The sequence below is a fragment of the Bufo gargarizans genome, chromosome 3 (genome assembly GCF_014858855.1).
Source record: "Bufo gargarizans isolate SCDJY-AF-19 chromosome 3, ASM1485885v1, whole genome shotgun sequence".
Classification (NCBI taxonomy): Eukaryota; Metazoa; Chordata; class Amphibia; order Anura; family Bufonidae; genus Bufo; species Bufo gargarizans.
In genome coordinates this window covers 83,481,992-83,497,439 of record NC_058082.1, presented here as the reverse complement: position 1 = coordinate 83,497,439, position 15,448 = coordinate 83,481,992, and the positions used below count along the sequence as shown (strand labels likewise).

Here is a 15,448-nt window from a genome sequence, read left to right as displayed (position 1 = left end):
GCGTTACCATTTTCTGGTACTGAGATCCGTCATAGGGTCTCAATACCGGAAAAAAACGCTTCTGTTTTGTCCCCATTCATTGTCAATAGGGACAAAATGTAACTGAACAGAACGGAGCGCTCCAAAATGCATTCCGTTCTCATACCGGAGAGCAAACCGCAGCATGCAGTGGTGTGCTTTCCGTCCTTGGATGCGGAGCAAATCTCTGACACAATAGGAAACGGACCCGTCCCCCATTGACTTTCATTGAGTTCATGACGGATCCATCTTGGCTATATTAAAGATAATACAACCGGATCTGTTCATAATGGATGCAGACGGTTGTATTATCAGTAACGGAGGCGGTTTCCCTGCCGGATCCAGCAAAATCACTAGTGGGAAAGTAGCCTAAAATAATGGATCTTGGGCAGAAATGGCTAATACGGAAGCAAAATGTGCATAAATGCGCATAACGGATGCTCAAAACATAGGATCCTGGGTTTTTTTTTGTTCTCTTTTTCTGACGGATCAGAACTGAAAATGAAGCGGTGATGTGAAACAGGCCTTGTGCGTAGAATGGCTCTATGTATAAAAAAAAAACTGTTCGATTGTTCTTGTGATCGGTGGTGGTCCACAGAATATACCTCCGGGGGTTGTCCCACCACAGCAACGTGTTACCTGGCAGTCCACAAGGAAGGGGTTGTTCAGGGTGGCTTATCCTCCGAATAGGTCTCGATGACGCCCCTATGATCAGCTGTTTCATAGTAGCTCCAGTGCTGGAACAACACGGCTCCCTCCATTGTGGAGTGGACAGGGTTACTGGTTACTGCACAGCTGCTCTCATTCACTTCAACTGGAGCAGCGCTGCAGTCACCAGCTCCCAGGGGCAGACTGGGAACCTAAAGGGGTTTTGACATCACAGACAATGGGGGCATATCGCTAGAATATGCCTCCATTGTCTGATAGGTGGGAGTCCCACCTCTGGGACCCGCACCTACACATAGAAAGGACCGGAGAAAGTAGTGGAGGGAGCACTGCGCATGCGCAGCCGTCCTCCATTCATTTCTATGGGGCCGCCGAAAACAGCCGAGCGCTGGCTCGGCTCTTTCCGTCGGCCCCATAGAAATGAATGGGAGCAGCGCTTGGTGGTGGCCACAACTCTCCCTGCTCTGTTCTCGTTGTAGGTGTGGGTCCCAGAGGTGGGACCGTCACCCGCACCTATCAGACAATGGGGGCATATCCTAGTGATATGCCCCCATTGTCTGTGATGGGAATACCCCATTAAAGTGGCCCTGGAAAATACTAAAAGTGGCCCCATTTTGTAGTTGGGTCCAAATTGATGGAAGGCAGGACCAGCAATACCATATTGTGGCACATTACTCCACCCCAACAGAGCCAAGTACCACAGTTCATCACAAAATACTGCCAGCAGCACAAAATACATCCCCAAAATCTTCCACTGGCTGGCCATGAGGAGAGCTCAGGCGGCCCCCTGGGCATCGGCCCACCAGGAAATTTCCCTGTAAGGTCTATGGCCATCCGCCCCTGCCAGCTCCATACGCTACACAATGGATGGAGCTGTGTACTTCTGGCACTTGGGGCTACCCCAAAAAGCTGGAGCAGTCCCATCTGCTTGAATAGCACATCACTAACAGTGATTTGCTGTTCAAGTACATGACCTCTGAGGCCAGTGATTGGCTGCAGCGGTCACGGGACTAAGCCACTACCTGGTCTTGTGGAGCCCAGAATAGCCAGCAACAGGGTGGCATTGTGGGTACGGGGCTTTTTTCTTTTTTTAAATGGACACAGGTTAGGACCATAAGGGTTGCCACGCTCCTAGGCCGGACATCCCCATAAGTGCTCTTGCACACGGCCGCTGTTTGGCTGTTCCATGCATTGGGGACTGCAATTTGCGGTCCCCAATGCACGGGCACCATCCATGCGGCTGCCGCGCCGGATCCAGGCCCATTTAACTTGAATGGGTACGTGATCCTTCCGCACCGCAAAAAATAGAACAAGTTCTATTTTTTTAAGGAGTGGAGGCACGAACAGAAATCCCACAGAAGCAATCCATAGTGAATGCCGTGAGCACATGGCCGGCGCCTGTATATTGCGGACCCGCTATTTGCGGGCTGTAATATGGGCCATAGCCGGAAACGACCGTGTGCATGAAATTTTCTCTGTGTGTGTTCCGTGTTTTTTTTACGGCCCGTATGCGGAACCATTCACTTCAATGGGGCCACAAAAAAACGGAAATTATTATGTGTGCATTACGTTTCCGTATGTCCATTCTGCACAAAAAAATAAAATATGTCCTATTATTGTCTGCATTACGGACAAGGATAGGACTGTTCTATTAGGGGCCGGCTGTTCCGCTCCGCAAAATAAGGAATGCACACGGACGTCATCCGTGTTTTGCGGATCAACATGAGCCCTAATTGTGAATTTATTTACTGCAGGAAAGTAAATGGAGACTGGCGAGGGTGCCAGAGGGGCAGCACTGCAGGAGCAGGGGTGTTCTGCCAGATCTCTATACCTTGCGAAAAGTCTATACCGGAAGTGACGCAGCCGCACAGGAATCAGCTGGAGGAGGGTGTGCGCGGCGCTGCGCAAATCCACTGGCTTAGGAAGGAATCGTTGCAGCGCCGAGATAGAAGTACTTCGTGCACGGCGCGTGCGCATTTAGGGGTATTGAGATTTTGCAGTGCAAAATGTTGCATCAGATCTCCCTACCCCTGAGTGCGCAGGCGCCCACAAATCAGTGGTAGTTCATCCTGATTTGATCTAATGATTTGTGCGCGCATGCGCACTCAGGGGTAGGGAGATCTGATGCAACATTTTGCGCTGCAAAATCTCTATACCCCTAAGTGCGCCCGCACGGTGCACGAAGTACTTCTATCTCGGCGCTGCAACGATTCTTTCCTAAGCCAGTGGATGTACGCTTGCGCAGCGCACACCCTCCTCCAGCTGATTCCTGTGCGGCCGCGTCACTTCCGGTATAGACTTTTCGCAAGGTATAGAGATTTGGCAGAACAGGGGATTTGGACACATAACTTCACAACAGCCCAGACCAACCACTCAAAGCATTACCAGTAATGCCTAACCTCTGGGACTCCAGCTGTGGTGAAACTACGACTCCCAGCATGCTCCATTCATTTCTATGGAGTTCTGAGAACAGTTAAGCAAGTGTGCATCTTGGGAATTGTAGTTTTACCATAGCTGGAGTGCCAGAGGTTAGCCGTCACAGCATTACACCGTGGCCAGTGACGTCATGACACAGAGGCGGGGCCTACCGCTTCACTGACAAGCTGCCCATCCTCTTGCCGTCCGCCCTAAAATAGCAGTCTGTGTCATTGCCTGTGTAGAATTTTCTATAACTGCAGCTCAGTCGTCTATAGGTTTACTTCTGTATTGCTCGCCTACCCCTGACATATTTCATGCGAGCTCTTCCAATGTCCGGCGGTCCCGTATTTCCGGTCAGGCACTGACTTAGACAGTCCTAGAGGGGTAGATGTACGGAGAGGCGGAGCTCAGAGCTCTCTCTTTCCGCTGGACCCGCCATCTTGCAGGTAGCCGCATGAGAGCTCGGGCTCCCGGGATGTGAGGGGAATTCATCATAGCCCTCGGGGTTTTCGTTATATGATCGGCCGTTGTGTCAGGGGGAGTACACGGGGAGTTGGCGGGGACGTTTCCGGGGTGAGAGGGGCTGCTGCTTACGAGCACCGGCTGCTGTATGTGCGGCCTCCCTGCCGGTTGGGGATGGTCGTGTCACACTACACAAACCCAGAGGTTCATCTGCTGAGGTAGCAGAGCTGAGTGTGTGTTAGTTGTCGCCCGTATGGCATGAGACGCCTTGAAGTTGATCACCCCTTTGAGATCGCTCATGTACACAGCGGGGATTGGTGGGCACTGGGCAGTGTGGAGCAGGGATGGCTGTTTTCCAAAATTATCATATAAACCTAAGCTGGCGTTTAGTTGCTATTGGCAAGTTATTTTATATATATTTTTTTTGCCCGCGTATAGGTCTCCCCTATATAATACATTGTACTGGTAAGGCTCTGTTCACATCACCCCTAATTGTGTCAGATTGAGAGTATTGCCCGCACCATGTGGCACTGTATAGGCATGTAGTGCCCATTGGCTCTAACTGTAAAAAAAAAAAAAAAAAAAAGTTCCTTTCTATGAGAGTCTGCAGAGAAAAGTGTAGTTGATGGGAATTTTCTTGATCAGCGGCGGTCTGACACCCAGGTCCGCCGCTGATCAGCTGTTTGAGAAGGCACCGGTGCTTTCTGCCGCCTTTTCTAAGCTTTTCCTAGGCCGTGTGAATGGGGCTGAGCGGCCATACCAAGCACAGCCGCTATACACTGTATGGGATGAGTGAATATTTCTCTTCCAGAGTGTTTCCCCTCTGTGGGGTTGATCCTGCTGGTGAAGAATCTCCCGCTTTTGCTTCATTGTCAGGGCAAGGAGGGATGGCCGTGTCAATCTCATGCCTGCCCCGCTGTTCCACTTCCGAAGCAGAAGCTGTACATACACCACTTCCTGGAAGTGTTAGGGGCGCACGCGCAGTCACTGCTCCAATGGTGGAAGCTGGGCCGCGGTGCAGGCGTGCGCTTCTGTCTCATTTTAGTCATAATCGGTGGTCTCCTCACACGGACCCTTAAGTTAAATGCACACGATCAGGATTGCGTGCGGAAAATCCGGACCGTAGGTCATGTACATTTCCGTGTAGATATTGACCTGCGGTGTGGATTTTAAAATCCACAGCATGTCAATTTTATTTTTCCAGACCGTATTTTGTTCATTCACTTAGTAAAATCTGCATGCGGAAAATCCGCACCAATTGATGTGGATTGATCGCACAGATTTGCCTGCGAACACCTGCGGATTTCTGTGTGGATTCCCCGCACATGAATCCTGACCGTGTGCACTTAAGCTTTAAAATATTAATGTAGCGTCTTTATAAAGTGCTCTCTAACTGGTCTTGTACACAGCAAAAAAAAAAAGTTGCGCAGCTCTGGATACCTGTCATCAGTGGGGCTGCTGGGAGTTGTACTGCCTTGTCCTCGGATGTCATCCATAAGCTTGAATACCGCCTCAGGCTGAGTTTACATACGGTGTATTTTGGTGTGTTTTTTTTTCTTCTAATTGCCATAGGAAAAAACACATGCATTTTTAGTGCTGTGTTGCCCATGGGGATAATTGGTGCGTCTGGGGACATCTGTCCCCCTCAGTCCTGACACTGGGCCTTGTGGGGGCTCTTGCTGAGGGTTGGTTGCGTGCGATGCCATCCTAGTGACGATTAGAGATGAGCAAATTTCATGTTTTGAAATTTAGTTTAAGATTCGTTTACTCGTGAAAGCAGAATTGCGTTATGGATTCCGTTACCACGGACGATAACGCAATTCTATGACGGAATGCCTTTAGAGGCATTCCGTTATTCATTCCCTCATAATAGAAGTCTGTGGGCTGCAAAACTGATCTGTTCCGTTATGCAGGGGAGTCTTCTCCATCCTTAACAGAAACGGGACAGATTCGTTTTGCAGCCCATAGACTTCATGAGGGAATGAATAACGGAATGCCTCTAAAGGCATTCCGTCATAGAATTGCGTTATCGTCCGTGGTAACGGAATCCATAACGCCATTCTGCATTTACCAGTAAACTAATTGCAATTTAAAAATATGAAATTTGCTCGTCTCTAGTGACTATGTTCCCGTAGTCTGTGCTGTGGCTGTTGTCCTGAATTTGTAATCCCTGTATTTGGGGGGGGGGGGTGTGTATTGTGTCCTTATCCCCCGGCACAATCATGTATCTGTTCACTGGTCTCTATGTGCACAGTGGTTAAAATTGTTTTATTTTACTTTCTGCAGTAAGGTGCAACCATGACCAACACAAGAGGCAAAAGGCGTGGAACGCGTTATATGTTCTCCAGACCCTTCCGTAAACATGGTAAGAGACCCGTCCACCACATCAGGTGACCTGAGCGTACGAGGAGGCCTGACCAGCTTGCTGGTGGATAATTACACTGAAAAAGCAACTCTACTGTTATTGAGGGCACACTTTATATTTAAGGGGGTTGTACCACAACAGCCCACTTATATGTATTACCATTTGGGCAGGTTATGCAAGCAAGTCAGATGGGGGTCTGTGGGTGCTGCCCATGGTCACCCTTTTCTCCAGTCGAAATTGGGGACTAAGGGCCTCGCTTTCTTGGCAGCTTTGAGCATCCCAGGCTGTAGGGTGAATGGTGCCATGGGGCAGAGTGATTTGCTCTGCTCCACTGTCCTCGGTAGTTATACCCTCATTGCTTTATGTAAAAATCTAATGCTCTGTGATGACCTTTCTCCAAACTATTTACTTTCTAAGTAAATATGAGTCAATCATTTCACCGGTTCTGAGAGCACAAACGACCTATAGTGAGATGAAGGCCACCGCTGAGGTTTTTTTTATCCTTTTTGTCTTGAGTTAGTAAAACTTCAAGAGTTGTGTAGCCTTAGAGGCCTATCACTTCTCACAGCTCAGAATTTGCTACAATTGTATTTAGCCCAAAAGTACTTGGAGCTACACCATGGACTCCAGGCTGTTTGGATCTGTGCTGATACATTGTAGCAGACTCGGTACATGACAGGCTTAGGCTACTTTCACACTTGCGCTTGATCGGATCCGTTCTGAACGGATCCGATCATATTAATGCAGACTGAGGCTCCGTTCAGTACGGATCCGTCTGCATTAATAACTTAGAAAAATTTCTAAGTGCGCAAGTAGCCTGAGTGGATCCGTTCAGACTTTCAATGTAAAGTCAATGGGGGACGGATCCGCTTGAAGATTGAGCCATATGGTGTCATCTTCAAGCGGATCCGTTCCCATTGACTTACATTGTAAGTCTGGACGGATCCGCACGGCCAGGCGGACAGCTGAACGCTGCAAGCAGCGTTCAGCTGGCCGTGCGGAGGCGAGCGGAGGCTGAACGCTGCCAGACTGATGCAGTCTGAGCGGATCCGCATCCATTCAGACTGCATCAGGGCTGGACGGAAGCGTTCTGCTCCGCTCGTGAGCCCCTTCAAACGGAGCTCACGAGCGGACAGCAGAACGCTAGTGTGAAAGTAGCCTTATGCTGCAGGTTCTTTAGCTAACAAATTACTTACTAATTTTGTGTAGTTTTTCCGGTTGTGGATAACTTTTCCCGTCTTTCTCTAGGAGTGGTTCCCCTATCAACGTACATGCGTATCTACAAGAAGGGTGATATTGTGGACATCAAGGTAAGGATTTATTACAGCTAAAATATGACTGATCAACCATTACATTTTAAAGGGAACCTTTGATCAACCGACCTCACAATCATCGGCAACCACTTTTAGCTCATGAGTGACACACCGCTGAGATCAGCATTTCGATCAGTATTTTATGCTGCCCTCAGCAAGATGACAGGTTCCCTTTAAGGTTTTCACATAAGGTGTGAAATTTGCATTTGGCAGGGAATAAGAACGTAGTGGAATAGTTTCTCTAATTGGCTCATTTCTACTCCGGTGCCACTTCCTTGTCCTTTTATATAGTCCATTGTTCCTGCACTACTCATGCTCTGTCCTTTCTCCTAACTAGAAATTGACGAATCAATTCTAATTAATCAAATTGGTTAAGTCAGCTTCCTGGATCACCAAGGGGCCAGACCTGCTGCTCAGGAGACTTCTCCCTCCTTCCCCTTGATTACAAGAGCCTGACATCTTGCCTGGTCTTGCCAACTTCATGCCTGTGCTGTTACTCAGAGTGTAGGTGGAAGTGCAGAAGGATCTGGAGCTGCTGCTGATGTCTTGGTCTGCCTTGAAGTGCTTCAGATGGAGGAGTGCTGCCTCTTCTTACAGGTGCACTCAGATGGCAGCGGCACATGCGCAGTCTGCAACTGCTGGTACTCGGAGAGCATGTGTAAGATGTCTGGCCCTGATAATCATGGATGTGGGGATAGGTGTGGACCAGCCCCTCGTACTTCAGGAGGATAACTTTGAACTAGTTTGATTTGTTAGAAAGTAAATGGAGATCAGCAAATCTATTCTAAGTAAAGATGAATATCATTTTCCTCGGTTCTGAGAGCACAAACTACATTTTGTGATACGAGTACTTGAAATTGCATCAGAATTCAGATTTAGTTACAAGGGATCTGGGCACCAAAATGATCAAATCTGCCAACATTTCTCATCTAATGCAAGTGAATGCGGAACCTTATACTCCAACACTACTTCACTAAAGTACCTTATTTCCAGCAGTCTTCTTGCTTTATTTCGTTCAGCCCCCTCCCCACATAGTCTACCTTCTAGAAATGCCCCGTCCTTCTTCCTGTCGGCAGCCAGAAAACTTGCACAGGTGCAGTACCGCCTGCGGCTTGCGCGATCATCAAGCTCCTGGGGGCAACAGCCTCAAAAGTCTCACTGGGCATGTGCTGAGCCCAGTGATGTAACCTGAGCGCTGTTGCCCTGAGGAGGTTGATGATCGCGCAGGCAGTACTGCGCCTGTGTGTTTTCTGGCCGCCGACAGGAAGGACGGGGCATTTCTAGAAGGTAGACTATGACGTGGGGAGGGGGCGGAACCGTTTGCCGGGGCTGTGGGAGGATATTTGAGGATCAGGAGGCGTTCTTGGGCACTGCAGGGGGGCGTCACTGTGCACCGGAGAAGGAAAAAAACACCCCTCTGGGCACCTTGGAGCCTCATTAGCATATCATAAAAGTAAAGACTGCTGGAAATAAGGTACTTTAGTTATCATAGCGATGGTGACAGCTTAAAATGGTAAAAGCAGGTGACAGATTCCCTTTAAGTATTGGGCCACTCCACAGTGAACCCTTCATTACCGGTTTCTGAGCGGTTGCTCCACTGTATGGCCGTACAGTGGTCCTTGCACAACAAGCCCAATATTGTGACTCCTACTTTACAGCAGACGTACTAATAAAATGCTAGAAATGAACACTTATTGTGAGGACTGAACTTCTCGTTTACCCCTCTGTACAAATTTGTTCTTTGCAGGGTATGGGCGCAGTACAAAAAGGCATGCCACATAAATGCTACCATGGCAAGACTGGCCGGATCTATAACGTTACACAGCACGCCGTGGGTATAATTGTCAACAAGCAGATCAAGTAAGTGAGGAGACTGTGACGTCCGTTCAGAGCCCTTTCACTTTACCAGTTGGATTGGTACATATCTGGATTGGTCATTCAAAAGGGCTACAGAAAACATCTTCTTAAAACCCAAGCAAACTGACGTGTGTTGCTTGTGTCCTGTCAGAAGAGACAGCTGCCGAAACCACATGTAGTGTGACTGATATAGAGTACGCCGGTTTTACACTGGGTGTGTGGACATTGCTTTATGACGTTTGAGTTACGCAGAGATCTGGCCAACCACTAAGTAGCTTTATGGAATGTGGCTATTCCATGGGTTTGCGCCAGATGTTATCCTAAAGAGGTTGTTCAACTTCCAAGTGTTTTGAACAAAGGACCTGTCAAGGGGATCATGAATGCCTGCTCCCCAACCCTCTGTTTTGGCTTGCACAGTTTTACCACCAAGAAAGGTGGAATTGTGTGAAGAAAGTGTTAAACTGGAAATAGACCTTCTGTTTTGATGCACTTGTACTTCCTGCTGGATCCACTTCAGCACTTGAGGCTACTTTCACACCTGCGTTAGGTGCGGATCCGTCTGGTATCTGCACAGACGGATCTGCACCTATAAATGCAAACAATTGTATCTGTTCAGTACGGATCCGTCTGCATACACTTGGTCAAAAAAAAGTCTAAGTGCAAGTCAAACGGATCCGTTTACACCAATATTGTCAATGTAGACGGATTCGTCCCCATTGACCTACATTGTAAGTCAGGACGGATCCATATGGCTCCGCACCGCCAGGCGGACACCAATGCTGCGAGCAGCGTTTTGGTGTCCGCCTCCAGAGCGGAATGGAGGCGGAGCCTAACTGATGCATTCTGAATGGATCCGCATCCATTCAGAATGCATTGGGCCTAAACTGATCTGTTTTGGGCTGCTTGTGAGAGCCTTGAAACGGATCTCACAGGCAGACCTAGAAACGGCAGTGTGAAAGTAGCCTAAAATGGTCTGATTCCAGCCTTAAAGGAAATGTCACCAAAAATTATCTGCCAGTTAAAACCAGATGGTAACACATCATTCTTTTTTTTTCTAATGTTTTTTTGTTTCCTGAACATTAGCTATGGGGGTGGCCATCTTGCCTGAGCCGTTAACAGCATTTACAAAGCATAAAAAAAATTCCTTACGGCAGCCCCACTGTCTATAGACACAATGGTCTTGAGCTGACCCTTTTGACTTGTGTTCTAGGCGTGTTATGTGATCTGTGCAGAGATCATTGTACAACGAAAGAATAGATCATCTTTGATCGCCTGTGGTGAATCCTGTCTTATCTATATACAGAGGTGATATCATTACAGGCAGGTTTAGAAAAGCAGATGGCTGCAGTAAAATGTTCTCAACAGACCTAGAAGTAGCGTCTATTAGGCTGGCCAGGGTGGAAACTTCAGGATTTTTGGTTTTAGTTTAAATATAAAAAGTGACATTGAAAATTTAAAAATGACATCACAAATTATTAAAAAAATGTTAAACATAAAGTAATGGAAACAGCAGGTCACTTTCTGATGAAACATTCCCTTTAAATGGGCATTCTGGTTACTCCATCTCAGCTGCACTTGTCCATCTCCAGAACTCCCATAGAAATGAATGGAGCAGCTGCACGCATGCCCGACCGGCCACTCCGGTGGATAGGGGATAACTTAAAGGGAATGTGTCATCAGAAAATTGTGTTTAAATCATGTTTTTATGTTTAACATTTTAATGTAGTTTAATTTTCCATGTTGCTGTATATTTAAATAAAAACACAAAATCCTGCAGTTTTCACACTGGTCACTAAGCCTAATTGCCACCACTACTTGCTCTGTACAGATCACTTTTCTGCAGTTATCTGCTAATCTGTCATTCTAATCCTGCCTGTAATGACATCACCTTTGCGTATATCCAGGCCGAACTGGATGGACAAATGTGTTTTTTTTGGCCTTATGTACTATGTATAGATAAGACAGGATCCACTATTCACAATAGGTGATTGTCAAATCTTGTGTCTTCTTTCCTTGTACTGCACAGGTCAGAGCATACCTAGAACACTCTCCCATAGAAGTCAGTGAGGTCTCCTCCAGACCATTGTGTCTATGGCTCAAGTGGCTGCTGTAAAGCAATTTTTTTCAATTTATTTTTTTGCTGTCTAAATGCTGTTTAGAACAGCTCAGGCAAGATGGCCGCCCCCATAATAATGTTCAGCAAATGGAATAAATCTGTAATCGGAAAATAAAAACAGATTAGAAAAAAGATGTCACTATCTGGTTTGAACTGGCAGATGAAAATTTTGTGGACATGTTTCCTTTAATGTAACCGAAATACACCTTTTAAGGGAGTTTATCAAAGGTACCATTTGGAAAGTATTGGCCTAATTGCAGGGATGGGTAAGAAGGATTTTTCCAATCGGTTTGTGGAATATCACTAGCATATGCAACAAATATCAGATGTTCCAACTCTGGGGACCCTCTTCTATCTCTGGAATGGGGCCCTCGAATTTAAAGGGAGTCTGTCACCACATTTGAGCCTATTAGACAGATCCAATAGCGTTATATGTGCCACCCAGAAGTTTAAAACGGTACCTTTGTTGCATATACCGGAGTCTTGTTTCAGCCAAAAATGAACTTTGTAGGTTCTGTAAATGCGCCCTCTCGTGCCCAGGGCGGCGTCTCAATTTTCCGAGCCCAAGACCGGACCTCCCCAACGGCTCATAACCCCGCTCTCCGTGTGCCTCTGCCCGCCCACTCTCCTCCTCTCTCCTTTTCCACTGCGCCGCAGGAGAGAGGAGGAGCGTAAACGGGCGGGCAGAGGCACACGGAGGGCGGGGTTATGAGCCGTTGGGGAGGTCCGGTCTTGGGCTCGGAAGATTGAGACGCTGCCCTGGGCACTTAAGAGGGCGCATTTACAGAACCTACAATTCATTTTTGGCTGAAACAAGACTCCGGTATATGCAACAAAGGTACTGTTTTAAACTTCTGGGTGGCACATATAACGCTATTGGATCTGTCTAATAGGCTCAAATGTGGTGACAGACTCCCTTTAAAGGAGAGCTACTGCATGCATGGCCACCCTCCATTTACTGCTATGGAAGTTCCCATAAAAGCTGAGTATGTGCTGCTTGGCTATTTGGAAGTCTCATAGCAGTGAATAGAGCAGGGATCAGCAACCTCTGGCACTCCAGCTGTTCTGAAACTACAACTCCCAGAATCCTCATTTCACTTCCTTTGGAGTTACAAGAACAGCCTAGTACCTGTGAATGCTGGGAATTGTAGTTTCACAGCAGCTGGAGTGCCAAAGGTTGCTGACCCCTGTAATGGAGGATGCCGCTCATGTATTGTATCGTCTCCACCACTTACTGTGGGGGGGGGGGGGGGGGGCTGTTCTTGATTGATAAGAACAGGGCATTGAGGTGGGTACCACATCTGATACTTGTGAGGTGGGAAAACCTCTTTAATGTTAGTGCCTCATGTTGGTTCTTTGTTTTAGTTTACAAAGCCAGTTTTCAGCAATGCTTCACTTTGATTTAAAGGGGTAAGATCCTTGCCAAAAGAATCAATGTCCGTGTGGAGCACATCCGCCACTCCAAGAGCAGAGACAGCTTCCTGCAGCGCGTCAAGGAGAACGAGAGGAAGAAAAAGGAAGCCAAGGAGAAGGGCGTCTGGGTGGAACTGAAGCGTCAGGTATGTAGCTGCTCGCCATGGTCATCAGTGACTGCACTTAGACGCTCAGTGATGACCTTTCTCCAAACTATTTACTTTAGTGGTAAATATGAGTCAATTATTTCACCGGTTCTGAGGGCATTTATGCTATTTCCAGCGCCTGGTGACCTCTGATGCAGAATATGGTAATAAATTTTGTTTTTGTTTTTTTTACAGCCAGCCCAACCAAAAGCAGCTCACTTTGTCCGCAATTATGGAAAGGAACCTGAGCTCCTTGAGCCAATTCCCTATGAGTTTATGGCATAATGTGTCACAATTAAAATATTCTTCGTTTTGGAAGCCAAAGCGTGTCTGATTCTTTCTTGTATGACAGTAACTTGAATTCCAGTTAATGCCAGCAGCTTAATAAAGAAAATTAGTTGTGTTTTTTTTGGGGCGCTTGGTTCTAGCTAATATTAGCTTGCCAACACTGGAAATGGGACCCTCCATATGTAACAGAAGTTGGTCTTGTTTTACCATTGACCTAATGTTATATTTTCCGAGTTTTTAAACATACTGGAGATTTATTGCGTTTTGCATCACAATCCAATGGACTGTCACCCCCAAAGTTTTGGCAATTTGTTTTCCCATCACCCATGACAGCACCCATGCGACTAGGACCTCCCATCTGGGACAGGAAACCTGAAGAGACAAAATGGTTCTCATCCCCATCACACCTTAGTTTAGGTTTCCTGTCCTCCGTATAGGAGGTAATGTATTTTTCACCCCATAAGATGCACTCCCAAAAGTGGGGAGAAAATGCCCCTGCGTCTTATGGGGTGAATGCTGCCGTTTTACATCGCAGTCTGCGATGCTGCAGCTGGACGGGGAGGGAGGATGGGCCGGTGTCATGCAAATGCGGCCGGGCCGGTGCGGTCACTGTACTCCGGCCCCACCGCTCACTCACTTCCTTAATGCCTAAACCTTTTATAATGGCTTTCATTGACGTTCCGATCCCCTAGCCCCATCTGTACTACGGTACTTACTAAATGTCCTGTAGCAGATTGAGCAGGTCGGCCGGCCGTAACTCACTGATGTCACGTGCCTGCGCCGCCTACTTCATTCCTAAAGTAGGCGGTGCAGGCACGTGACATCAGTGAGTTCTGCCCACCCTGCTCTGCCTGCTACAGGACATTTAGCAAGTAGTACAGATGGTGCTGGGGATCGAACTTCAATGAAAGCTATTATAAAAAGTTTAGGAAATAAAGCAGTGAGTGAGCGGTGGGGACGGAGTACAGTGACAGCATCGGCCCCGCTGCATTTGCATGACACTGGCCCCTCCCACAGGTACATTAGGGCATATGTGGATGGCACTGTTATGGGGGGTAGACCTGTGGCTGACACATAGCGGTGCCATCCACAGATTCCCCCCCCCCCTCCATAACGGTGTCATCCATTCTCCATTAAGTCCTTCATTCGGGGCCGTCTGAAATCACCAGAAGGGTGAACCTATAACATGGACTGATTCTGATCTTTCTGGTGGAGACGAAGACATAGAATCAGGTCAGGAGTTAGGGTCCATTCACACGTCATGTGTTTTTTTGGATCCGCAAAACACGGACAGCGGCAATGTGCGTTCCGCATTTTGGCGGCACTATAGAATATGCCTATTCTTGTCTGCAATTGCAGACACGAATAGGACGTTCTATTTTTTTTCGGGATTGGAATTGCGGACCCAGAAGTGCGGGTAGCATATCGTGCTGCCCTGTAGAAATAAATGGGTCCGCAATTCCGTTCCGCAAAATGCGGAAACATTGGATGTGTGAATGGACCCTTATCGTCTGATTGTCTTCAGATGAAGATTCAGCAGGGAAAGCGTTATTTCCACTGGAAGATGCATACTGAGCCTTTATTAAAAGCCGTAAAAACCACAATGCAGTTGGAGGACATAAAAGCCTAAAAGATCTGGGGGAAGGGGGTTGGTTTAACCACTTCAACCCCGCTAGCTGAAACCCCCTTAATGACCAGGCCACTTTTTACACTTCTGCACTACACTACTTTCACCGTTTATTGCTCGGTCATGCAACTTACCACCCAAATGAATTTTACCTCCTTTTCTTCTCACTAATAGAGCTTTCATTTGGTGGTATTTCATTGCTGCGGACATTTTTCCTTTTTTTTGTTATTAATCAAAATTTAATGATTTTTTTGCAAAAAATGAAATTTTTCAGTTGTAAAATTTTGAAAAAAAACAACATCCATATATAAATTTTTCGCTAAATTTATTGTTCTACATGTCTTTGATAAAAAAAGTTTGGGTAAAAGTTATAGCATTTACAAACTATGGTACAAAATGTGAATTTCCGCTTTTTGAAGCAGCTCTGACTTTCTGAGCACCTGTCATGTTTCCTGAGGTTCTACAGTGCCCAGACAGTACAAACACCCCACAAATGACCCCATTTCGGAAAGTAGACACCCTAAGGTATTCACTGATGGGCATAGTGAGTTCATAGAACTTTTTATTTTTTGTCAAAAGTTAGCGGAAAATGTGGATTTATTTTTTTTTTTTCTTACAAAGTCTCATATTCCACTAACTTGTGACAAAAAATAAAAACTTCCATGAACTCACTATGCCCATCACAAAATACCTTGGGGTGTCTTCTTTCCAAAATGGGGTCACTTGTGGGGTAGTTATACTGCCCTGGCATTCTAGGGG

The 15,448-nt window shown here is 46.9% G+C and overlaps 1 protein-coding gene and 1 non-coding gene across 2 annotated transcripts; both read left to right on the top strand.

The window, feature by feature from the left end:
• The first annotated feature begins 3,496 nt into the window (after window positions 1-3,496).
• On the top strand, window positions 3,497-13,098 carry LOC122932071 (60S ribosomal protein L21). The gene is made up of 6 exons (XM_044286267.1): window positions 3,497-3,548; window positions 5,851-5,929; window positions 7,178-7,239; window positions 8,990-9,102; window positions 12,624-12,774; window positions 12,970-13,098. Exons 2-6 carry the CDS (start codon window positions 5,863-5,865, stop codon window positions 13,057-13,059), a joined length of 483 nt encoding a protein of 160 aa, XP_044142202.1. The 5' UTR covers window positions 3,497-3,548; window positions 5,851-5,862; the 3' UTR covers window positions 13,060-13,098.
• On the top strand, window positions 9,130-9,261 carry LOC122933547. The gene has a single exon (XR_006388498.1). It is a non-coding gene; the product is annotated as a small nucleolar RNA SNORA27 (small nucleolar RNA).
• Window positions 13,099-15,448: the final 2,350 nt, after the last annotated feature.

Bases quoted from the DNA above. Each gene is read 5' to 3' on its own strand.
- LOC122932071 (XM_044286267.1), top strand. From the start codon at position 5,863: ATGACCAACACAAGAGGCAAAAGGCGTGGAACGCGTTATATGTTCTCC. The intron at 7,240-8,989 runs GTAAGGATTTAT...TGTTCTTTGCAG, and splicing joins GTGATATTGTGGACATCAAG to GGTATGGGCGCAGTACAAAA. The intron at 12,775-12,969 runs GTATGTAGCTGC...TTTTTTTTACAG, and splicing joins GGGTGGAACTGAAGCGTCAG to CCAGCCCAACCAAAAGCAGC.